Raw genomic sequence first — 23,398 nt, forward strand, 5'->3', positions numbered from 1 at the left:
TCTGAGCAGGCACGGTGCAGGAGGTGCTGCCAAGAAGTGCTCAGGAGAAGACCTCAGCTGCCAGTGGCTGGGGGTGGAGAGGAGAGCAGCATGACGCGGATTTCAGATGAGCACAGATAGATGGGCCGCTGGGAGTGGACAGAGTCAAGCACACCGTTCGCTGCGGGGAGGCCGAGCAGTTCCGGTTCTTGGGGCTCATCCAGTGGATGTGTATCTAAGGACACTGCAGCATTTATCGGACACTTTCATGGAGGAGGACACTGGCGGCCACCTGATGTTCATCAGCAAGAGAATGGGCAAGGAGGGCCTGATGTGTCCAGAGTCAAAACTGCAAAGAATGAGGTGTGGTCTCCACGTACAGACCACAGCAGGGGACAGTGTCATCTCCTGAGAGAGATGTTTTGTGTGATCTTAACTTTCACTAAAAATCACCCCCGAGGGCTGTGCTTACATGTTTGTATAAGAAGAATGAACAGAGGATGGACTTCTAAAGGTGACAGCATGTGCGTATCATCTGCTATACTTCAGATCTTATGCAGCACATGTGTACGAAAGCAATTGTCACAGCAAGCAGACAAATGACCTAGATGAAAAAACAGACCTGGAGTTTAGGGGTGAATTGTGAAATCAGAACCTCAGGAGAGGTCACAGATTCGCAAAGGTGGGCCGCTGCTCTGGGTCTGCTGGGCAGACTGATCATGTGTTGCCACTGCAGCGTCTTCAGTGAGAGGGAGCAGGCCTTGCAGGTCTAGCTCATTTTCTTCACCTGAACCCACTGAGGGTCCTGAATGCAGCCTCCTGTGGAGGCCTGGAGCCTACCTGGCCTTGTCAGGGGACCAGGCTTTCTTGGTAGTAGCTTGGATGACCTACCTCCTGCTCTGGGGCTCAAGCTCCTTGGCTTCACCGTCTAACCTTGCTCTTGCAGGGGCATGAGCCTCTCAGCCCCTATTTTTCATCCATGAAGAGGGAGCTTGGTGGCATCTGCAGCACAGGCTCATGGTGATGGTAGGGCAATCCTGGCTCCGCTCCCAGTGTGGCTCTCACTTCCTCTTCTCTCACCTCCACTCCCACAGGGAAGCTGCCAGTCCTGTGGTGTTGCTGGACCCAACCTGTGGGCCTGTCTCCAGGTAAGGGGTCCTTACGGCACTTGGGGTGTGGGTTCAGTCTAGATTTTGGGCTGACAGTGCTTGTCCCTGCTGGGCACTGCCAGAAGCTTGGGCTCCAGGGTCAGCAAGTCCCTGGGCAGGCTGCTCTAGCAGCCGTTAACAGTGACAAGAGAAAAGAGTAGGTTGGGAAGACTCGGGGCCGAAGGTCCCACCTCCACCCCGGCAGAACTCTCCTGAAGAGTGCACAGAGGTAGGTGCCTGGGCCGAGCCTGCACTGCCTACCCTTCCCCAGCTGGCAAGTAGGGACTTCTCACCCACAGCTGTGCCCAGAATGGGCTTAGGGTGGACTTGACAAGACAGCTGCCCATGACAGGCTTGGCATGGGCACAGCCCAGACAGCATGCAGGAAAGTCTAGCGGAATTGTATTGTAATCATCGCTTGCCACGCAAAGTGGGTCCACCAAACAGAGCAGTTTGTGACGGGGTGGCCAGAACCCTGACAGAGCAGGCTCCTGCTCAGGAGGTGTGAGCCTTCTGGGAAAATAAAAAGTCTGGAATAGTCAGTAAGAAATAAGACAAAGCCAAAAAGTGAATGCTGAGCACAGTGGTGCATGCCTGTAATCCCACTGTTAGGCTGAGACAGGAGGGTGGTGTGTTGCAAGCCAGCCTCATCAACAGCAAGGCGCTAAGCAACTCAGTGAGACCCTGTCTCTAAATACAAAATACAAAACAGGGGATGTGGCTCAGTGATGGAGTGCCCCTGGTTCCAAAAAACAAAACAAACAAACAAACAAAAATAAACAGAGCGCCTGGTGGGTCAGTTTGGAACTGAACAACTGAAAAAGGCCCCTTCTTTATTGAAGGAAAGTCCCTCAAAGGCCTGCATGAGGTTTCAGCCAGAGGAGTCTTGTTTCTGTGCTTGTTTCTCCCTGTGGCAGGGGTCTTGCCTAAACAGGTAGAAGCCACACCCATCTCTGGGAGGCCCTTTGGCTCTCTCTCCCATCTCCCACATCCAGGGCTGAGCTTGAACTTGAGCAGTGAGCTGGGAGAGGGTGCCCATGAATCCTTGTTCTCAAACCAGTGGATTCTACCTGGGAGTTCCCAAGACTAGCCTTCCCTGCCCAATGGCCCGAATGTCGCTCAGGTCACACATGGCTCATGGCTCATGGCTGGGCCCCAGCAGCAGTTCCACTGGGTGGTGGGATTGCAAGTGATTTTCATTTTTTTTCTTCATAGCTTTGTAGCATTTTGCAAACTTTCTCTAAGTATATATTATATTTTATAATCATAGATTTTATAATCATAGTAAAAAATTTACCTACAACTTCTTAAAATCCATGAGTAGAAGCAAAGAGGACAGTGAGCTCTGGGGGTGAGGACACAGGCTTTGCCGACGCTCAGGGTTCCAGGGCCGCTCTGGCCTCTTCTGTTGAGGCCTTTCACTTAGTATGACTAGGACTGCAGGATGCCATCTGGACACCCAGGGGACAGCAAGAAGGGTGAGACGTGGTCCTGCCTTAAGGGAGTCCAAGGTCCTCCAGACAGACAGATGAGGGAACCTTATGCAGGAAATGGGGCCTTTTGGCCATGACTTTTTGTGTGTGTGGTGCTGGGTGTTGAACCAGGGCCTTGTGCATGCGAGGCAAGCGCTCTACCAACTGAGCTCTATCCCCAGCCCTTGGCCATGACTTTATGGTCTCAGCTGAAAGGTCATTTCCTGGAACATTTCTCTAGCCTGTACATTGCTGACCCCAGATGCCAGTGACACCAGGCCCTCCTAGGGAGGGGCAGGTACCTCGGCCATTGATTGCCAGCTCCGCAGTGGAGATGTCCAAGCTGGGCCTGGGAAATGGGCAGATCTTGGAGAGGCAAGTGCAGGGCTGAAGGCAGGCTCCTCAAGGACATGAGACCCCGCCTTGGGACATAGGATCATCATCAGCCCCTAGCCACCTCCTTGCCATATTTTGGGTTTTGCTACTGGGGATTAAGCCCAGGGGTGCTCCATCACTCAGCTACACCCCCAGCCCTGTTTATTTTTGAGACAGGGTCTCACTAAATTGCCCAGGTCAATCTTGAACTAGTGATGCTCCTGCCTCAGCCTCCCAAGTAGTTAAGATTACAGTTCTGTAACCACCGTGCCTGGCAGGAAGTGGGGTTCTGGTGGAAGGACAGGGTCTGGGCCCCAAGCAGCCCAGCTCCAGTTATGAACCCTGCCTGAGCTTCTGCCCTTCACTAAGAGCGGCCCCGCCCAGGTGAGCTGCAGCTGGACAGACTGGGCTCCTTCGGGCAGCAGCACCACAGTTGCTCGTGGGGCCTGTTGGGTAGAGGTGGGCCACCCTGCCTCTTAGGGTGCAGTGAAGGGCTTACTGCCTTGACACCCTCCTCCTGGCTGGTCCCAATCCACACTTGCCTCTTCCTCCCAGGTTGCCTGCCCCTATGTTGGCTGTGGAGAGTCCTTTGCTGACCACAGCACCATTCACGCGCAGGTAGGTGTGGTGGCCAGAACGCAGGCTGCGCAGTCAGGCAGCCTGGGTGGAGCCAAGCCAGCCACCTGCCACTCTGCCTGCTCCTGGCCTCGGTGGCTGAGGCTCTGAAGTGGGGACAGTCATAGGGACCCACAAAGAAGCAGGAGAGAGGGAGTACGGGTGAAAGTCTGGCACACGCCTGACCGAAGGCCGCAAAACCAGAGGGACCTCTTCTTTTTAATTTTTTTTTTTTTTTTTTTTTTTTTTTTAGTTCTAGATGGACACAATACCTTTATTTGTTTATTTATTTATTTATTTTTACATGGGGCTGAGGATTGAACCCAGGGTCTCACACCTGTGATGCGAGTGCTGCACCACTGAGCCCCAGCCCCAGCCCCAGGGGCCTCTTCTGAGGCCAGAGAGCGAGGCGGCCCTGACTCGGCTTGACACCTGTTAGGCCAGGTCTCCTGGGCCTTATTTTGGATCTCCTTCCAGGCTAAGAAGCACAACCTGACAGTGAACCTGACCACGTTCCGGGTCTGGTGCTATGCCTGTGAGCGGGAGGTGTTTCTGGAGCAGCGGCTGGCGGCCCACCCACCTGGCTCCCCTCCCAAATTCTCAGAGCAGGTGAGACACTGCTGGGGATGGGGGCCCTGTGGCCCGAGCATCCAGGGAGCGTGCTTCGTGGGTTCCAGTCCTTGAGTGCTCCTGGCCAGTGAGCTCTCAGGTATCCAAGGAACTTGTGTCGACAAATGCTCTTTGAGCCCACTTGTGTGCCCAGGCCACATGGAGCTTTGAGAATGCAGAGTGACCCTCAGGCGCTTAAAGGCCCTGGGGCAGCTGTGTGTGAGTGCATGGTGTGGGGTGGGTCCAGGGACCCTCCCAGGCCTTATGGGGGTCACCCATGGCCCCTGGTGTCCCGTATCTAAGCATGTCCTGAGGGATCACAAGTAATCGCTGCAGCATGCTCATCCGTGGGAAACTAGGAGGCTGCCTGGATGACGAGGCAGCCAGAGAATTGTCCCTCCAAGCAGCAGGGCACTGTGCGGCCTCCAGAGTGGCCGGTCGAGCCGCTGTCAGAACAGCCAGTGAGCTGCAGTTGAGGCCCAGGGGAGGCCAGGCCACGCCTCCCTGCATCTCCTCCTCATGTAGACGATTACATGATGGTGCTTGATGAGCATTTATTGAATACACTTTTGAACACAGGAGATGTTTATGGATCTAAAATAAAGGCTGTAAAACCACATACATACACAGCCAGGCATGATGGTCCCTACCTGGGATCCCAGCTACTTGGGAGGCTGAGGCAGGAGGATGGCAAGTTCAAGGCCAGCCTCAGCAACTTAATTAGACCCTGTCTCAAAATAAAAAATTAAAAGAGCCAGGGGTGCAGCTCAGTGATAGAGCACCCCCATGCTCAATCCCCAGTACTGCAAAACAAAGACAAAAACAAAAACTACCAATATATGCAGCATCCAGCTTGCAGTGAGTGTTTTGGAGTGAGCAGTTTGAAGTCTGTGTATTATAGTTAATAAGATCCTCTCCTAGAAATGGAATCTCATAGTTTTTCTTTATGTTCCTGTTTTTTCCCAGATATATTAGAAATAAAATTATTCATTATTGCAAATAAAAATACAAGTCAGTGACCCTGTGCTCACATTAGCTGCTGATGCCATCTCTTCCTAGGCTGTTCCTGCTCTGATGGACCAACATGGTCCGTGCTCTGTGTGTGGGGCCGGGGCTGTGGGCTGGTCCTGCCCTCTGGAGGCAGGTAGCCCCCTCCCCAGCCCTTCTCCCTCCCCAGCCCCCTTTTCCTTCTCTCTGGGTCTTGAACACAGGACTCTCCGCTACCCTCTCATCCTCCGAAAGCCGTTCCCATTGCTGTGGCTGACGAAGGAGAGTCTGAGTCAGAGGACGACGACCTGAAACCTCGAGGTAATGGCCCCAGAACAAGGGGAAGTGTGGGGCAGGCTGAGCCCTCGGCTGGGGGCTGGGAGCTCTAGGGTCAGGAGGAGGGACAGCCATACGGGGTGGTAAGTGGCTTCCTTTAGAGGGCCAGTGGGCCCAGCTGAGGTCCTAGAGCCCTGGCGTCCTCCCTCAGTTGTGTGGCCTTGGGCAGGTGGCCCCTCTGCAGTTGGCCTCCTGGTCAGTGTGGGGCAGGGCAGCTGGCTGGGCAGGGCAGCATGGCTTAGGACCCTGTTTACCTCCCGAGTTCAGGACCTTGGAGCCCCAGGAGCAGGAGCACACTGGCTCACTGAAGGCTTTCTGGGGAGCGCACCTTCCACCATCCTGGGGGGCTCTGGGTGGCGGCTCCACTGGGGGAGACCTGGGAGGCCATTCTGGACTGGGCACTAACCCACCCCTGGTGTCTGTCCCCAGGCCTCACAGGCATGAAGAACCTCGGGAACTCCTGCTACATGAATGCAGCCCTGCAGGCCTTGTCCAACTGGTAGGTGGTCCTCGTCCCTGTGATGTCCCAGCCCACCTGGCAAAGCTGCCACGCTGCACGCGTGTGCCCCAGGACCCAGAGGTCCTTCCTGCATGCGCACCCTGCAGAGCTGAGGGGTACACATGTGAGCAAGGGTGCTCATCAGGGTTTTCTGTCAGAGACCATCTGCAGGCCCACCTGGGGCTGGGTCGAGGCTGAGGGGAGGGCACTGGCTTGGTGTGCGCCAGGGCCAGGTTCCTCCCCGGCGCTCTATGAAAAAAAAAGCCTCCTGGCACAGGGTATAAATTAGCGCAGTGTAGCCCAGTCTTACAGGAAATGCAGGAAGACAGCATTCCTGAAGTAGGAGGGGTGCAGACCTGCAAGTGGGAAAGGGGGTTACCAGGCTTTGTGGTAACAGGTGCGGGCCTGTCTGGGGGAAATATTTCCTTTGAGGATAGGCTTTCCATTCCACTAGGCTGGGGGTGTCCGTGTGCCTGACTCAGGGTTTCCCACTGAGAAGGGACTGGGTATCTATAGGCAAAGGAGGGAAGAGCGAACAGGTAAGTGTGTGTAGAAAAATCTGGAAAGAAAAACCCCCAAATATTCAGAGTAGTTGTCCTCGGGTGGCCAGATGTCAATTTCTATAGTTTGCTTACTGCATTTTCTAATATTTTAAATAATAAGTGTATCCTTTTATGCAATAAGGTTACTTTTGAACCAAAGGACTGTGGGAGGCACCTTCAAGCCTGGGAGGTTCTGCAGGTGGGCGAGCTGGAGGGCTGGCCCACACATTCCATGCAGCTCTTGCTCCTGGCCTCAGGCTCTCCAGCAGGAGCTGCCTCTGACCCAGGAGACAGGGCTGCGTCTGTTTCCCAGGGTAACAAACACCACGCCTGGTGGCTTCACCATCACCCATCTGCTGCCCTCCGTTTCAGAGGCCAAAAGTCCAGGACCAAGGGGCCTACGGGTCTGGTTTCTTCCAGGTCTCTCCTTGGTTAGCAGCTGCAGCTGCTCCAGGTCCTCAAGTGGTCTCCTTGTGTGCACACGGGCCTGGCACCTGGCTTTTAAAGTAATCTCAGAGACTTGGGAGGCTGAGGCAGGAGGATCGCAAGGTCAAGGCCAGCCAGGGAAACTTAGCAAGACCCCTGGGTTCAATCTTCAATACTGGGGGAGGGGAAAGGACCCTGTGTCTATTTGCAGTCATGTCTGAGGTTCTAGGAGTCAGGACTTTATATGAATTGGTGGGGGACTACAGTCTAGCCCTGATGAGATCCTTCTAATCATCAGCAGGCATTTCTGGGTGTGGGGGCCTCTGTTCCCACACGAGCACTTGGTGCTTCTGCTCTCTGCCAGCTCCTCGTAAGTGATCCCTGTTCCCTCTTCCCCTCTGACCTGGCTCACGCTCCCTTCCCTAGCCCTCCGCTGACCCAGTTCTTCCTGGAGTGTGGCGGCCTGGTGCGCACCGACAAGAAGCCAGCCCTGTGCAAGAGTTACCAGAAGCTGGTCTCTGAGGTCTGGCACAAAAAACGGTGAGAGACTGAGCCCCTGACCTTGGGCGGGTACACAGGGACTGGGTTTCTGTCGGTTGTCTTGATTGGACACATCCTGTGGATTTGGTCCTGAGCCAAGCACTTGCTTTTCATGACCCTGTGGGATGCTCACAGCAGGTTGCATGCAGCCCTGTTGTACCAGTGGGGACTGAGACTTCTTGCCCTCAGTCACAGGGCTTGGGAAGGACAGAGCTGGGATTGGGGCTGGCGGTGAACCCAGATGGCAGCCACTTCACAGATGGCTGTGCCAGCCCCTGGTCTCGGGTGGTGGGTGCTGGCCAGGCACAGGCTTGTGGCTCAGCATGAAATGAATTTAAAGACCAGAAACCTGAGTTGGATCTTTCACTAGGAAAAGTCAAAATTTGGAACAATTTATAATGAGCACTTAGAAATGTGTCAAGTGCAGAAGTGGATTAAGAGCCACCGATACTCCAGTTGTACTCAGGTGTGTGCCCCATGGGCTCTTGTATGTGTATTTTTGCAGAAAACTCAGGAAATCTGACTGTGCTTCTCTCCAGATGGTGCCAGTAGTGGTGCTTCTTTGTTGTACTTTTCTGAAATTCTAGATTTTTCAAGAAGGAATGGGTATTGCTCTTAAAATAAAATAAAAAAAAAATAATAGATGTTTCACAGTAATAAAGCAGGCTGGGCCCATCCTAGGCGCTTGGGAAATAACGCTCCCCAGTTGAGAGCTCCTTGCCCAGTCGAGGCAGCAGCCAGGCCTCTTGGGTTCCTTCCTGACCACCCTGATCATGAGCTGCAGGAGCCCTTGGGTGTCCCTGCACCAGGCCAGGTGCCCCTGCCCTGAATCAACATAGATTCACTGGTCACCCGCATCTCAGTGCCAGTAGTGCAAGGCTGGCAACTTGGACTGATGGGTTTGGTCTCCCCACAGACCAAGCTATGTGGTCCCTACCAGCCTGTCCCATGGGATCAAGTTGGTCAACCCGATGTTCCGAGGCTATGCCCAGCAGGTAAGCCACTGAGCTGCCAGGGCACACCCAGTGCCTTGCTGTCAGCCGGATGGGATCCAGCACAGTGCTGCAGGAGGTCTGAGTGGGTGGGCCCCCGACCAGGCACGTACTGCGTAAGCCCTTCTTGTGGGGATGTGGGGCCCCCAGCCCCATACTGGTGTTTAACCCCACTCTACAGGTGGGGAAGCTGAGGCTCAGGGGCTTTGTCACTAGTCCTGGTGCATAGCCAATGCATGGTGGAGGGACTCTGAGCCCAGGCAGCTTGGCTGCAGTGTAGCTGTCCCCAGCCCTACAGTCACAGTGGCACAAACCACAGTGCAGTGTCACTTTTATTAAAGTAAAGATTTTAATTATATATTTTTTTAATATAGAGAACTCTTTTGAAACTAGCTGTCTTTATCTGTTTTATAAAATCATGAAGACAGGCCGGGATGTAGCTCAGTTAGTAGAGTGCTTGCCTTGCATGCACAAGGCCCTGGGTTCAATCCCCAGCACCACAAAAAAAAAAAAAAAAGGAAAGAAAGAAAGGTCCCAAGCTAAGCCAATGAATACCAAGGTCCAGGTCCCCAGGAGTTTCCCAGCCAGGCCTGTCTGTGTCACTTCTTGTGCCACCTGAGTGTGGGGCCCTGGGGTCCACAGCAGGCATTGGGGTTGCACCCGCTGTCCACCTCTCAGCCAGCCCGCCAGCCCCTTCCAGGCCTTCTGCTGCTCTTTCTCTGCTTACCCCTGGGTGGGCGCGTGCCTGGGGAGCCCCGCACTGCCTGACAGCCCCCTTTCTGGGGAGGGATGCATCCACTGTTGTCACCTTGTGTCACAGATCACACAGGTGTGGTGGCAGGTGTGGGATTCAAGCCCAGCTGAGTGCTGGCCCTCAGCCCTGGGTGAGGACACTGTTAGGGGAAGCTTGATGCTGCGTAACCTCCACCTGGCCTCCGGAGAACCTCCCTCTCTGGGTCTTGGACATGTGCAGGGACACTCCTGAGTCTGAAGTGCAGTGCAGCTGTGGGCCTCTCTCCGTGGCCGAGGGACACTGTCATGCCTCTGCATGAGAATTTGTCAACATTTGTCTAACACAATGTTGTGTTAGAAGGAAGGACCAGAAGGAGACGCAGATGGTGAAAAAGGGCCTGTTTTTTCTAAGGACCTTTCAATGAGCCTGACTTGGGGCCCCTGCATGCCCCATGATGTGCACAGGCTGGTGGTGGATCCACAAACCTACCAGGGGAAAGCATACCCCGGCTTCTGTACCCCAGCTTCCGTTCCCCGTCAGTAGGGCCAAGAGAACAGGCTGTGTTCTCCAGGCTTGGGGCCAGGGCGTGGCTGGCAGCGTGGCTGGCTTGGTTGGCTCTGCTGTATGACCCTCCCTGCCTTGTGGGGCCAGCACTGGTCAGGGACTTTCAGAGTTGGACTCGGGACCCAGGGCCTCCTCCAGTGCCCTCAGCTCTCCAGGTGAGCCGAGCCCGCCCCTAGTGCCCTTCAGAGCATCCTTGGGAGTGCAGCTCCCTGCTGGCCCAGTGGGCTGCCTGCCAGAGTCCACCTCCCCGGCTCCCGCTGCCTGGCGGCCGGGGCACCACTTCTGGGGAGAAGCCATCTGAGCACTGAGCCCGGGTCTGCAAGGCCAAGGGACCCTGACCCCAGGGCCTGCCTTCCAGTGCTGCACCGGCAAGGGAAGGTGCAGGCCTGTGGCTGGACGGTACATCAGGGAGGAGCAAAGGAAGGGTGATCACGTGATCACTCTGCCAAGTCCTCCCCTTCTGTATCCTGTCCTACATGCCCCTGCTCCCCACCTGCCCACACTGGTCTCTCCTTTAGGGAACAGGTGACTTCAGTGGCGGACACCGTGCTACAGATGTGGCATGTACCTGGCTGCACACCTGGCTCTGCCTGGCACTGAGTTGTGAGGCCAGGGAGGGTCCCCAGCCTCTGCCCTTCAGTGTCCTTCTCAGGAGAATGGGGATTAGGACAGACCTGCCCTGGAGGCCACCATGAGGGGCTGAGCAGCCTGTCTGCCCAGGGCCCCCACCAGGACCTCTCAGCAGCGGCTGGCATCCTGTGGGCAGGGCAGTGGGCACATGCAGTGCCCTCCCACGTGGACGGCCCGTTGACGTGGCCCTGGTTACAGGACACCCAGGAGTTCCTGCGCTGCCTGATGGACCAGCTGCACGAGGAGCTCAAGGAGCCAGCTGTGGCGGCCACAGTGGGGCTCACAGACGCCCGGGACTCGGACTCCAGTGACACAGATGAGAAACGAGAGGGTGACCGGAGCCCGTCGGAAGACGAGTTCCTGTCCTGCGACTCCAGCAGTGATCGGGGTGAAGGCGACGGGCAGGGGCGCAGCGGGGGCGGCTCGCAGGCCGAGGCAGAGCTGCTGATCCCCGATGAGGCAGGCCGGGCCATCTCCGAGAAGGAGCGCATGAAGGACCGCAAGTTCTCCTGGGGCCAGCAGCGCGCCAACTCGGAGCAGCTGGACGAGGATGCAGATGTGGACACCGCCATGGCTGCCCTTGATGACCAGCCTGCCGAGGCCCAGCCACCGTCACCGCCGTCCATCAGCCCCTGCCGGACCCCAGGTATCAGTGAACTGGGGGCACCCTGGCCACAGGGCCACGGCACCTTTGCCTACAAGCCCGTGTGTGCCAAGCCCAGCATGTAGCAGCCCACCCAGATCCTACCCTGGCTGGACTCAGGTGCGACGCAGCTTCAGCGTCCAATCACCCGGCCAACAGCCAGAGCCTGTGCGGTCCCTGGTGGGAGACAGAAGGGCAGCTCCGTCCCTGTGGCCCGGGGATGGGGCAGGGTAGGCAGACAGTGGGTTGAGGCTTTCATCCCGTTAGGAGCTGCTGGAAGGTCCTCCTGGCCTGAGGGACCCTGTGTGGGTGCCCCAGCCTGGTACCGTCCCTCCTCTGCCCCCAGAGCCGGACAATGATGCCCACCTACGCAGCTCCTCTCGCCCCTGCAGCCCTGTCCACCACCGTGAGGGCCACGCCAAGCTGTCCAGCAGCCCTCCTCGTGCCAGCCCTGTGAGGATGGGGCCGTCTTACGTGCTCAAGAAAGGTTCGGGGGCAGTAGGGTGGTGAGCTTGGGCAGGGCATGGACAGGGTACAGTGGCTGCCAGTTGGCACACTGGCTGCTGGAGGCTGGGCCGCATGCCCCTCACTAGGCACACCCCTGGGATGTGAGCAGGGCAGCCCTGCTTCACAGATGACAACCTGGGTGCCAGAGGTGGGTCACACTCCCCGTCACACGATCCCGCATCCTGGCAAAGGAGGGCCCAGTGTCTGTGCCTTGCCCCATCCTGGCGGCTGGAGGCTGGGCCTAGTCCTGTGCTGTGCCCTCAGCCCAGGCCCTGAGCACGGGCAGCCGGAGGCGGAAGGAGCAGCACTACCGCAGTGTCATCTCCGACATCTTTGATGGCTCTATCCTCAGCCTCGTGCAGTGTCTCACCTGTGACCGGGTGGGTATCCTGAGTGGGGAGGGCTAGGCTGCCTGCAGTTTCCACTTGGGGGGTGGCGTGGGGTAGGGTGGCGTGGGGTGGAGTGGGTGTGGTGGGGCAGGGTGGGGTATGGTGGGGTGTGGTGGGGTGGGGTGGGGTGGGGTGTGGGTGGATGTGGTGTGGTGGGTGGGGTGTTGTGGGGTGTGACAGGGTGGGGTATACTCCCTCCTGGGCCCCCTGCCTTTCTCCTGGGGAAAGCCCTGGTTGTGGACTTTTGGGTCCAGGGCCTGGGGGGGCAGACTTGGGGTATAGGTGCTGCCAGAAGGTGGGTGCCAGGCTGACCTTGGACCCCATAGGTGTCTACCACAGTGGAGACTTTCCAGGACCTGTCGCTGCCCATTCCTGGCAAGGAGGACCTGGCCAAGCTCCACTCGGCCATCTACCAGAACACACCCGCTAAACCAGGCGCCTGTGGGGACAGCTACGCCACCCAGGGCTGGCTGGCCTTCATCGTGGAGTACATCCGGCGGTACGCCCCTACCTGCCACAGGGCCACCTTCCTGACTGTCCTGGGTGGGACTCAGATATGCAGCAAAGTAGGAGCCCGCAGCCCCGGGGAGAACCGGGGACGCTGGGAGGGTGCAGGAGCTTGCCAGAGAGGGGCAGGCAGGTGGGTTCCCTGGACACCCGGAGGCAGCTAGCTGAGTCAGATGGTTCAATGAAGAAGGGTGGCAGGTGTGACCAAATGGCAACTGAAGGGGAGACAGCAGCCTGCCCCAAGGAAGAGCGGCAGGTGGCCTCCCTGCACCCTGCCACACACCAAGTGACTTGCTGTGCAGCAGTGAGGTCCTCTGTGGCCGCCCAGGGGAGGGGCACCAAGACCCTGGCCCCTTCACAGGGAGAGGCGCCATCACTAGCTCGAGGACATGGTGGGGTTGCTCCAGATTTGTGCACCTCCTTGCCAAGCTGGCCCACTGGGCCTGTGGGGCCTCGGGCTTGAGCAGGCCATGCCAAAGCCCCCCGTCCTGTCTGGCCCCGCTCTGGTAGCCCTCACCCGCTTTCTGTCTCTGTAGGTTTGTGGTGTCCTGTACCCCAAGCTGGTTTTGGGGGCCTGTGGTCACTCTGGAAGACTGTCTTGCGGCCTTTTTTGCAGCTGATGAGCTGAAGGGTGAGTGGCCTGGCCGGTGGGGGTGGGGGTGGGGGTGGAGGTTGCTGGAGAGGGACACGGTGGACCCCACACACACTGTGGGCCAGGGTGCAGCCCGGCTCATGGGACATGTGCCTGGCTCTGTTCCCAACACCGAGCACCTGAGAGTCCCTGTGGCCACCTCTCGGCTGGGCCTGGCCACACACCCTAGCCCACCGCTTCGTGGCTCGTGATGTTCATCTGTTTATATTTTTTTACCAATGTGGAGGCAGTAGTGATATTCTGCTTTAATTTTTCATTTCCTTTATTATTGATGAGTTTAGATCCTTTTTCATTAAATGTATTGACTACTACTTTGAAATTTCCCATTCCTATTCCTCACCTATTTTTCTGTTGGCTGCTTGAGAATCTTATTAATCTTTGGTAAAACTCTTTTTCAATTTTCAATTGTGGAAAAATATAAAAACGTAGAATTTACCACCATAACCTTTTTTTTGAGGGGTGGGTACTGGGGATTGAACTCTGGGGCACTCAACCTCTGAGCCACATCCCCAGCTCTATTTTATATTTTATGTAGCGACAGGGTTTCACTGAGTTGCTTAGCACCTTGCTTTTGCTGAGGCTGGCTTTGAAGTTGCGATCCTCCTGCCTCAGCCTCCTGAACTGCTAGGATTACAGGCGTGCACCACTGCGCTTGGCTCACCATAACCAATTTTAATGTTATTTTACAGAATGTCCACCTCCATAGTATTAAGTGCAGTCACATTGCAGAGCAGCCATCCATTTCCATCTGTGTGTGTGTGTGTGGGGGGGTGGTGCTGGGCTGGAACCCAGGCCTCCTGCTTTGCCATGGGCCGGACTCAGAACATTTTCATCTTGCAAAACGGAAACTCTGTGTCCATTGAGCAGCTTGCTGTCCCCACCCTGCTCCTGCTGGCTAGCATTCTGCCTTCTGATTGGTGAACCTGACTTCTCTAGGTACTTTGTGTAAGTGCAGTTATAGTGCTAGCTTTTCTGTGATTGGTTTGCTGAGCATAGTGTCCCCAGGTTTCCTCCATGGAGCATGTGTCAGAATCTCCTTCCTTTTTTTTTTTTTTTTTTTTTTTTTTGTGTGTGTGTGTGTGTTTTTGGAAGTGTTGGGGTTGAATCCAGGCCTTGTGTGCCAGGCAAGTGCTCTACCCCTGAGCCACATTTCCAGCCCTTCCTTTTCGGGGCCAAGTGATATTCCTCTCAGTGGCTCTTCCACACTTTATCTATCCATTGGCCCCTCAGTGGACGCTAGGGTTGCTTCTGGGTATAGCTATTGTGAATACTGCTCTGTGAGCAAGGGTGAACAAGTATCTCTTTGAACTCCTCTGCAGTGTACCCAGAGGGGGACTGCCAGACCACGTGGCAGTCTTCCTTACTGTCTTTTGAGGGGCCACCATTCAGGTTCCTGCAGGGCTGGTGCTGTGCCCAGGGACCCGCTTTTCTGTGCACCTCGCCAGTGCTGTCCTGGCATTTCCCATTACAGCTAACCTGTGGGCGTGGTGGTGTGCCGCTGAGGCTTGGATCTGCCTTCGCTGACGGCAGTGAGCTGGGGCGTCCCTTCCTGGGCTCGTCCTCACTGGCGTGTCCTCTGCTCCGGGCCTGTGTCCATTTCCTAACTAGGCTGCTCTATTGTTGGCTTTAGGGTCCCTCACGTGTTCTAGATGGTGACTGTGCTGCCAGGTGTCTCCCGTCCAGGGCTTGCTTCTCATTTCTGTCTTTGGTTCTCGGGGGTCTTTGATCCCGATGTGGCCCCGTTGTCTGCCACTGCTCTCAGTGCAGTGCCTGCGCCTGGAGGCGGATCCCGGCACCCGCTGTCAGACTCCAGGTCTGAAGCTTTCCCGGCCGTGTCCTGATAATAAGTCAGTGCAGGAGCTGAAACCTAGCTCTGCGACCCACTCTGAGTCTGTGAGCCCAGGTGTGAGTGCGGGAGGCCCTAGGAGCATGGAAGATTTGGACACTTTCTGGCTTTCATGTTGCAGTTCCTTCTCATTTTGCCCTTTGGCTTCTAATTTTGGTTTTAGAGATGTCTGTCCGGAGTTTCAGTGTTTCCAGGGCAGATTCACTTTTCCCCTGAGCCTCCCTGGGGTGCAGTGTCTCCACACTCTGGGTTAGGGCTTTCCTCCTCTCCGTTACCCGCTGCCACCCTGCCCTCTGCTCTTGTGTTGCAGGTGACAACATGTACAGCTGCGAGCGGTGTAAGAAGTAAGCCTGGGCCTGGGGCTTCCCCAGCTCCCGTTCCCAGTCCTCCCGCCTCTACGCTTCCCTGCCCACCCCAAGGGAGCCCCGTCCTGGCTTCCAGAGTGACCGGGTGGGGGACTGCCCTACAGGCCCCTCTGTGCCCCATGAGACACTGACCGTCACTCCCTCGTGCCTCCTCCCCAGGCTGCGGAACGGCGTGAAGTACTGTAAAGTCCTCCGGTTGCCCGAGGTGAGCGAGTGGCTGGGGCTTGGCCAGCTCCTCCTCCACACTATGGTGGCACCTGGCTGCTAGCAGCGTCCCACGAGGGCCAGCTCCCTTCTTGCTCAGGAGCTTCTGTGTCCACGCCTGCCCTCTGCCCTCAGATCCTGTGCATCCACCTGAAGCGCTTCCGGCACGAGGTGATGTACTCCTTCAAGATCAGCAGCCACGTCTCCTTCCCCCTGGAGGGCCTCGACCTGCGTCCCTTCCTGGCGAAGGAATGCACGTCCCAGATCACCACCTACGACCTCCTCTCGGTCATCTGCCACCACGGCACGGCAGGCAGTGAGTGGCAGCCCTGTGGCCGGCCCCTCCCCGTGCTGTGCCCGCCTCTTGCAGGCCCTGTGACCTGCTGCTCTCCCTCCAGGTGGGCACTACATTGCCTACTGCCAGAACGTGATCAACGGGCAGTGGTATGAGTTTGATGACCAGTACGTCACTGAGGTGCATGAGACGGTGGTGCAGCATGCCGAGGCCTACGTACTCTTCTACAGGTGGGCGGGACCTACACTGGGCCTCTGAGCAGGACCTGTGGTCAGGCGCCCTGGGCCACGGGGAGGGGACTTGAGTGCCTGCACAGCCCCGCCAGGCCCAGGCCTGGCCCAGGCTGCTGCTTACCCTGCCCCCCCACCCCCCCACCCCCACCCCCGCCCCAGGAAGAGCAGCGAGGAGGCCGTGCGGGAGCGGCAGCAGGTGGTGTCCCTGGCGGCCATGCAGGAGCCCAGCCTGCTCCAGTTCTACGTGTCCCGAGAATGGCTCAACAAGTTCAACACCTTCGCCGAGCCAGGGCCCATCACCAACCAGACCTTCCTCTGCTCCCATGGAGGTGAGTTGCCCACCCAGGGGACGCTGGCACGGTGGGTGGGCCGAGCCCCAGCCCTACTTCCCTGTGCCTCCCTCTGCAGGCATCCCACCCAACAAGTACCACTACATCGACGACCTGGTGGTCATCCTGCCCCAGAATGTCTGGGAGCACCTCTACAACAGGTGAGGGGCAGGGGAGGGCGCTGGGGCGGGCGGCCGGAGCCCAGCTGGCCTGCAGGGGCAGCGTGGAGCAGCCCTGTTCTGTGTTTCTTAGTGCAAAGGACGCCTGGTCTGGGGTGCAGTCCCTCCCTGCCCTCAGAGGGGACGGGAGACTGGCCCACACAGAGGCAGGTGTGTTCTTCCACCCCACAGAAGCCTGCCTCTGTCTCAGGGGTGTAGGGACTGACAGCAGGGCCAGCAGCCCCAGCCAAGGAGCTCCCAGGGCCACCGCCATCAGGACCAAGAGCAGCAGCTCTCCCACTGCAGCCCAGCCCTGCCCAGGCCCCTCTGCAGCCGGGGGTGGTGTGGTCAGCTGTCCCTGCCCTGCCCCCTATTGGGTCAGCTTGGCCACATCCGTCCCAGGGTCAAAGCCACCTTCCCCCTGCCCAGCTGCCAGTAAGGGGGTCAGAAACTCACAGGAAGATGTGTCCCTTGATCCTGTGGGATCCCTTGGGCCAGGGACACATCTCCTGTGTCCTGCAGCCTCTCTACGATGGTGCCGCAGGGTCCAGTGGGCAGCTCCAGGCCCACAGCACCGTCCCAGAGGAAGCAGGGCCAGGCCACCCAGTCTGCGGGCTGTGCTCTGCCGGGCCAGGCTGTTGTCGCCATGCTGCACACAGCTGGCGAGGGGTGTGGCGCCCAGGCGGCTGTGAGGGGAGCCAGGGAGGGCGCGCCCTCTGCCTGTGCTGCCACCGCCCCCTCCTCAGGGCCGCATCTCTCCTTCTGGAGTGCAGGTTCGGGGGCGGCCCTGCCGTGAGCCACCTGTACGTGTGCTCCATCTGTCAGGTGGAGATCGAGGCCCTGGCCAAGCGCAGACGGATGGAGATTGACACCTTCATCAAGGTGCCACGGGCGCGGGTGGCCTGGGGAGCACTGGGGACGTGGCTCACTGTGTTCAGTCCCCAGCACCAAAAAGAGAAAAGCGATACCGTTAGGGAACTGGGCTGTGGCTCAGTGACAGAGCACCTGCTTGGCACACGTGAAGCCTAGATTCCGTCTCCAGCACCGCAAAACACAAGTGCTGTCATATGACAGAACGGATATGAGCAAAGAGAAGCACCTGCTGGGCAGGGAGAGCTGCCTGGACCGGTGCCTCGACCCTGCTTGGCCAGCACTCTGCCTCCAAGCTGCGTCCCAGCCCCAGGAAGCAGTTTTTGAAAAGCCAGGCGCTAAGCAACTCAGTGGGACCTGTCTCTAGATAAAATACAAAATAGGGCTGGGGCGTGGCTCGGCGGCCGATGCCCCTGAGGTCAGTCCTCAGTGCCCCAAAGGGAAAAAAAGCAGGTCTTGAGATTCACCAGTGTAACCAGCAGTCAGTGGCCTGGTGGGGACGTTCTAGGACATGCTCATTGAACTTGTCGAGGAGTCCTGGATTCCCACCTCCCGTGTCTGGTGGTGTCACGGACTGGGGTGGAGGTGGGGCCGGGCATTGGGACACCATCCAGGGAGGGGCAGCCGACCAGCCTTGCCCTCCGCCCTGCAGCTGAACAAGGCCTTCCAGGCTGAGGAGTCTCCGGGCGTCATCTTGTGCATCAGCATGCAGTGGTTCCGGGAGTGGGAGGCCTTCGTCAAGGGGAAGGACAGCGGTGAGTGGAGCCACTTCCACACCTGGCACTGGCCACCTGCAGAAGCTGTGGGAGGCGAGGTGGCTGCCAGTCAGGGAAGGTGCCCAGGGTCTCTGTTGCCCCCTCCAGTGGGGAGCGGAGGACACAGGTGAACTGCCCTCCCCGTCACCCTGCCCCCTCCTCTACCAACACCCAGGACTGTGGCCCTTCCTCCTGCAAGGCCAGTCCTGGAAGTCCCTTGGTCCTGGCCAATGCATTGTCTCAGACTCTCAGGAAACGCTCTGCTGTTGTCTGACCCTTCAGATCTACAGAGGGAGAAACAGACCCTTGACCAGGGGGTTCCCCACTGTCCCTAACAAAGAGCAGGAGGGCCAGACCTTGGCCTGGATGTGGATGCCCTTGCCTCCGTCAACCCACCCTTGGACCCCAGACCAGCAGAGTCAGTGGATCCTTGTACTGGGCGTTTGCCCCCTGGGAGCACCAGCACCCACCAGGGCTCAGGAGGGCGGTGTCTTGCTGCCTCACAGCCCGACCCCCCGCTGGTGGGGAGATGGTGCCAGGAACACCAGCAGCTTCTAAATAGCAGCTGATTGCTATTTGGCCCAAAGAGTCAGGCGTGGCTGTAGTTAGAACAAGGATGAGGAGGCCCAGCCCTGGCCTGGACACAGACCCTGCCGCCTGCCAGCTTCCACTCTGCAAGGTGCTGACCAGGCCTCAACTTCTGTCTGAGTGAAGTCTCATCTCATGATGGCTGAAGGTTAAATGCAGTGATGTGACACAGGGAAGGGGACTCGGTGCCAGCTGCCACCAGAGATTAGGTCATTGCCCACCCGCCGCTGACTGTTGCCAATGTGCTGGGGTCTGAAACGATTGTGTGTATCCTTGAAGTGCCCTCTGCCAGGTCCCAGGATGTTGGGGGCCCTTGGCTCACAGTGCGGTCAAGGGTCCTTTTCTACCCCAGCACCTCCCTTGTTAAGTGCTCTAAGGTGGCTGGCATGGTGGTGCATGCCTGTGATCCCAGCATTTAGGCGGCTGAGGATCACAAGATCGAGAGCAGCCAACTTAGTGGGCAACTTAGTGAGACTCCTGGTGTACTGGGCGGTAGAACCCCAATTCCCAGTACTGGGGGGGAAATACAGATTCCGAGCTGTCTGGAGGCTCAGGCTCGGGGCGGCCTCTGTAGGACACAGGTGTCAGAGCCTCACTGGAGAAGGCTGTGTCATCCGCAGGGCCACCCCCACTCCCAGCGCTGAGTCCACACCCTCTCTCCTCCAGAGCCTCCTGGGCCCATTGACAATAGCAGGATCGCACAGGTCAAGGGCAGTGGCCACGTCCAGTTAAAGCAGGGTGAGTCTCCTGGCTCCAGGCCCAGCTGGGCCCCTGTCCCTCCTGACTGCCAGGTGGTTTCCTAGTCGGGGTGCCCCCAGGAGCTCCCTTGCCACCTGTCTCAGAGTTGGGCTGTTCTCCCACCCAAGTGGAGACACGGGGAGGGTGTGGGTCCCCCAGGCCCCTCCCCCACCCTGCCTCTTCTGCCTCCTGCTGGCTTGTCCCACCCTGTTCTTTCTATCAACCCCACCCTGGGACACAAGGGGCTGCAGGCAGAGGTGTGTCCTCTGGGGCCCTTGGTAAAACAGTGTCCTGTGGACAATCCTGTGATTTCCGCTTGATGGCTTTGGGAAACACTGAGGTTGTATGTCACCAGCAACGATGGTTTCCCTCAGGCCTTGGGCTTGAGCCCCGGCCCCTGCCCAGGTGTGCCCCTTTGTCCTGCAGGGGCTGACTATGGGCAGATTTCTGAGGAGACCTGGACGTACCTGCACCACCTGTATGGGGGTGGCCCTGAGATTGCCATCCGGCAGAGCGTGGTCCAGCTGCAGGACCCCGAGACCTTGCATGGGGAACAAAAGATCGAAGCCGAGACGCGGGCCGTGTGACTTGGTGGCCAGGCCGTAAGTCCTGGCAGCTGGCCCCTCCCCTCTAAAACCCTCCCTGAGTCTCTTAGAGGGGTCCCGCCCTGCTGAGCTGGCTGTTCCCACAGGCCCTCCCCGCGGGGACATGTGCCCACAGAGGCCGCGTGGTGGCCACCAGCTGCATGTGGCAGTATCGGTGGCTCACAGCTCTAGTGCTGCCCCTAGGAATACACCCACTCCGCTGTCTCAGTGGCCGAGACTCTGGGTCTTTGTCCTGGCAGTGCCCACGCCAGTCACTGTCATCGTCGTCCCCAAACCTGCCCTCTTGCTAGCTCAGGTCCAGCTTTTCCTTGGAGCCCAGTGCTGCCCCTCAGCCAGAGGCTGGCGCCTGGACAGGGGCGGAGTGGCTGCTGCCTCCCAGCGCCCAAAAGCACAGAGGGAGGAGGCCACAGCGGAGAGTGGAGGAGCCAAGGCTCGGGACCAAGGGGCTTCTGCGTGCCTCCCTGCCGGCCCCCTCACCATGCACCCGGTTGTCATCAGCGGCCCCTGGAGTCTGGGCCGCTCTGGTGCATCCTGCAGACTGCTTGCTGGCGCTTGGGACAGAGCTGGGAGCTCTCCGCTGGCAGTTTCTGGAGGCGGCCGTCCCTCACTGATGTCCTACCCGCCATCGGTGTGGCTCGCCTCTGGTTCAGCCCTTAGCCTCACGAATGCCAAGCTGCCACCAGGGCCTGGACGGTGTCACTGGAATGCCTCACGCAGTGTGTCTGCTGCTGGCACAGCTCCAGGAGGCCTAGAGCGAGTGCCAGCCCTTCCCCAGCCCCTCCCCAGCCCCGGCCCCGGCCCCGGCCCCAGGCCCCACCAGGGGGGGCGCGGGGCTGCTCACACAGGAAGGTCCCTCTGCGGGCCTGGCAAGGCTGTTCCCCCCTCTGGGGGCATGAAGTCCCCTGGCTGCAATAGCTGGACCAGGTGTACACCCTGTTGGGGTCGGAGCACAGGGAGGGCACAAAGCAGGGGTCCCGGGACCAAGTCCCTCAACTGTGGCCTGCACGTGCCCAGGGAGCCCTGGCAGCGTCCTGGTGGAGCCCAGACTTTTCTGCTGGGGCCTGGATTCACCCGCTCTGTTCCTTCACACCCAGACAGAGCAGCTGCTGCTGGGCCTGTGAAGTCACCAGCTTGTGAAAGCTGCTGCCGCCTGTCGCCACGGGCCCTGTGCCCGCGCTGCACCCTCGAGATGTGGAGGCCACTGTGCAGGCCGTCACCTGGCCTATGTCTGCATGGCCAGTGTGTGTTCAGAATGTCATAATAAACAGATGTGTCCCACAGTCACCTCTGCCTTTGCCACAGTCATTTCTGTCCCTTGAGGGAAAGTGAAACTGGCTGCCATATGGAGGGTTGTGGGTCCTCGCAGGCCCCTGGAGCCCAGGTGACTGAAGTGGTGAGTGATCGGGCACAATAGGAGCAGTGCCCATGGCGGCCTGAGGCCCGGGGCTGCAGTGGCCCGGGGCCAGCAGGTGGCTGTGGAGTAGCAGCCAGCGGAAGCCGCCTCTCCACCACCCGGCCCCAGCTGCAGGCCCTTCCCGAAGCCTGAGTCGGAGGCTCCATCTCCACGACCTCTGGAGTCTGCCCTGGAGTTTGGGTGGTGGTTTTCACTGTGGAGACTTCCCTGGGGAGAGAAGGGCTTGAGATTTCTGTAAATCACTCAAAACGTGCCCATGGGCTGGGGTGAAGCTCGGGCTAAAGCACGTGCACGGCAAGCACAGGGCCCTAGGTTCAGTCCCCAGCGCCCAACAAACAGGGCTCCCGTGCTCTGCCGGGGGCCTTCCCTGTTGAAGGTGGAGGACGGGAGTGGAAAGGCTGCGGAGGGCTGGTTTATTTCAGAGGGTGGAGACGCTCCTTCTCGTGTGGCAGCGAGGTGAGCCAGACGTGGATAGGTACCAATTTGCCTTAAAACGTTTCCTATATATTTTCCCTGAAATATCCAGCTTTTAAGGGGCTCGGTCAGAGCTGGACATGGAATCTGAAGACAGAGCTGGGTCCGTGCTTGTTCACCTCAGCTGGGTGGAGACAGGAAGTACTCAGTGCCTGGGGAGGCCGGTCCAGGCTTCTTTCCCATGCACTGTCCCCAGAGATGGCTCCTGGAGACAGCCTGGGAATGGTTGCTTTGGTGCCATTTATCTATTTATTTATTTATTTATTGGCACCAGGGACTGAACTCGGGCACTCGACCACTGAGCCACAACCCAGCCCTGTTTTGTATTTTATTTTACTTTTTAAATATATATTTTTTTTTAGTTTTAGGTAGACACAATATCTTTATTTTATTTGTATGTGGTGCTGAGGATCAAACCCAGGGCCTCATGCATGCCAGGCGAGTGCACTACCACTTGAGCCACATCCCCAGCCCCGTTTTGTATTTTAGCACCTCGCTGTTGCTGAGGCTGGCTTTGAACTCACGATCCTCCTGCCTCAGCCTCTGGAGCTGCTGGGATTACAGGCCTGCACCACCGCACCTCGCCCTTTATTTTTTATTTAGAGACAGGGTCTCGCCAAGCTTGAGGCTGAACTTGCAACTTCTTGCCTCAGTCTCCCGTCATCAGTGCCTTTTTTTTTTTTTGAGTTTTTAATATTTATTTTTTAGTTCTCGGCGGACACAACATCTTTGTTGGTATGTGGTGCTGAGGATCGAACCCGGGCCGCACGCATGCCAGGCAAGCGCGCCACCGCTCGAGCCACATCCCCAGCCCCCATCAGTGCCTTTTAAATGAGCCAGGAAGCCCCCCCTGCCAAGGGGCCCTGTGTGTGGATGTGCAGCTTGTCCACCAGCCTGCGGCTCTGCTCCAAACCTGCATTAGGGCTTCTGCCATGTGCAGCTTCCCCGTCTGCTCTTCCTACTGCTGATCTGTTTATTTATTTATTTATGGTGCCCTGACTGAACTCAGGGACACTCAACCACTGACCACTATCCCCAGTCCTCACTGAGTTGCTCAGCACCTCTCCATTGCTGAGGCTGGCTTTGAACTCTCAACCCTCCTGCCTCAGCCTCCCAAGCTGCTGGGATTACAGGTGTGCACCACTGCGCCCGGCCTCTGTTCTGTTATAAATTTGGTACAAACATGAATCACCCCGGGATGTAAGTGGATTTTGGCTCCCTCCCTCCCTCCCTCCCTCTCTCCCTCCCTCCCTCCATTGTTCACAGTTCCAAGGGCAGAGGGTGGGGAAGGGATCAGTGCCTTCAGAGAAAGCTTGAAAAGCAGAATGCATTTTGGGGGGAAGGTACCAGCCCCAGGGACGTGTTAGGGTGCAGCCTCC

The 23,398-nt window shown here is 58.0% G+C and overlaps 1 protein-coding gene across 7 annotated transcripts in view; it reads left to right on the plus strand.

Annotated features, from left to right (window-relative positions):
* Usp20 (ubiquitin specific peptidase 20) overlaps positions 1 to 21,400 on the plus strand; it is a 39,700-nt gene extending 18,300 nt beyond the window's left edge. For 5 of the 7 annotated variants that reach the window (XM_026386480.2, XM_026386483.2, XM_026386479.2 and 2 more), the window contains 22 exons: positions 1,074 to 1,127; positions 3,530 to 3,592; positions 4,067 to 4,198; positions 5,410 to 5,506; positions 5,951 to 6,020; positions 7,415 to 7,528; positions 8,445 to 8,523; positions 10,646 to 11,093; positions 11,437 to 11,577; positions 11,862 to 11,977; positions 12,313 to 12,485; positions 13,030 to 13,124; positions 15,302 to 15,335; positions 15,516 to 15,561; positions 15,696 to 15,876; positions 15,959 to 16,085; positions 16,248 to 16,417; positions 16,497 to 16,578; positions 17,349 to 17,457; positions 18,098 to 18,200; positions 19,455 to 19,526; positions 19,953 to 21,400. In XM_026386480.2, coding sequence (XP_026242265.1) covers positions 1,074 to 1,127; positions 3,530 to 3,592; positions 4,067 to 4,198; positions 5,410 to 5,506; positions 5,951 to 6,020; positions 7,415 to 7,528; positions 8,445 to 8,523; positions 10,646 to 11,093; positions 11,437 to 11,577; positions 11,862 to 11,977; positions 12,313 to 12,485; positions 13,030 to 13,124; positions 15,302 to 15,335; positions 15,516 to 15,561; positions 15,696 to 15,876; positions 15,959 to 16,085; positions 16,248 to 16,417; positions 16,497 to 16,578; positions 17,349 to 17,457; positions 18,098 to 18,200; positions 19,455 to 19,526; positions 19,953 to 20,113 — 2,667 coding nt within the window. In that variant the 3' untranslated portion in view covers positions 20,114 to 21,400. The remainder of the gene's footprint in view (positions 1 to 1,073; positions 1,128 to 3,529; positions 3,593 to 4,066; positions 4,199 to 5,409; positions 5,507 to 5,950; positions 6,021 to 7,414; positions 7,529 to 8,444; positions 8,524 to 10,645; positions 11,094 to 11,436; positions 11,578 to 11,861; positions 11,978 to 12,312; positions 12,486 to 13,029; positions 13,125 to 15,301; positions 15,336 to 15,515; positions 15,562 to 15,695; positions 15,877 to 15,958; positions 16,086 to 16,247; positions 16,418 to 16,496; positions 16,579 to 17,348; positions 17,458 to 18,097; positions 18,201 to 19,454; positions 19,527 to 19,952) is intronic. The other 2 variants (XM_026386484.2, XM_026386485.2) reach the window with 2 other exon arrangements.
* Positions 21,401 to 23,398: the final 1,998 nt, after the last annotated feature.

This window comes from Urocitellus parryii, chromosome 4 (genome assembly GCF_045843805.1).
Source record: "Urocitellus parryii isolate mUroPar1 chromosome 4, mUroPar1.hap1, whole genome shotgun sequence".
NCBI classification, from domain to species: Eukaryota; Metazoa; Chordata; class Mammalia; order Rodentia; family Sciuridae; genus Urocitellus; species Urocitellus parryii.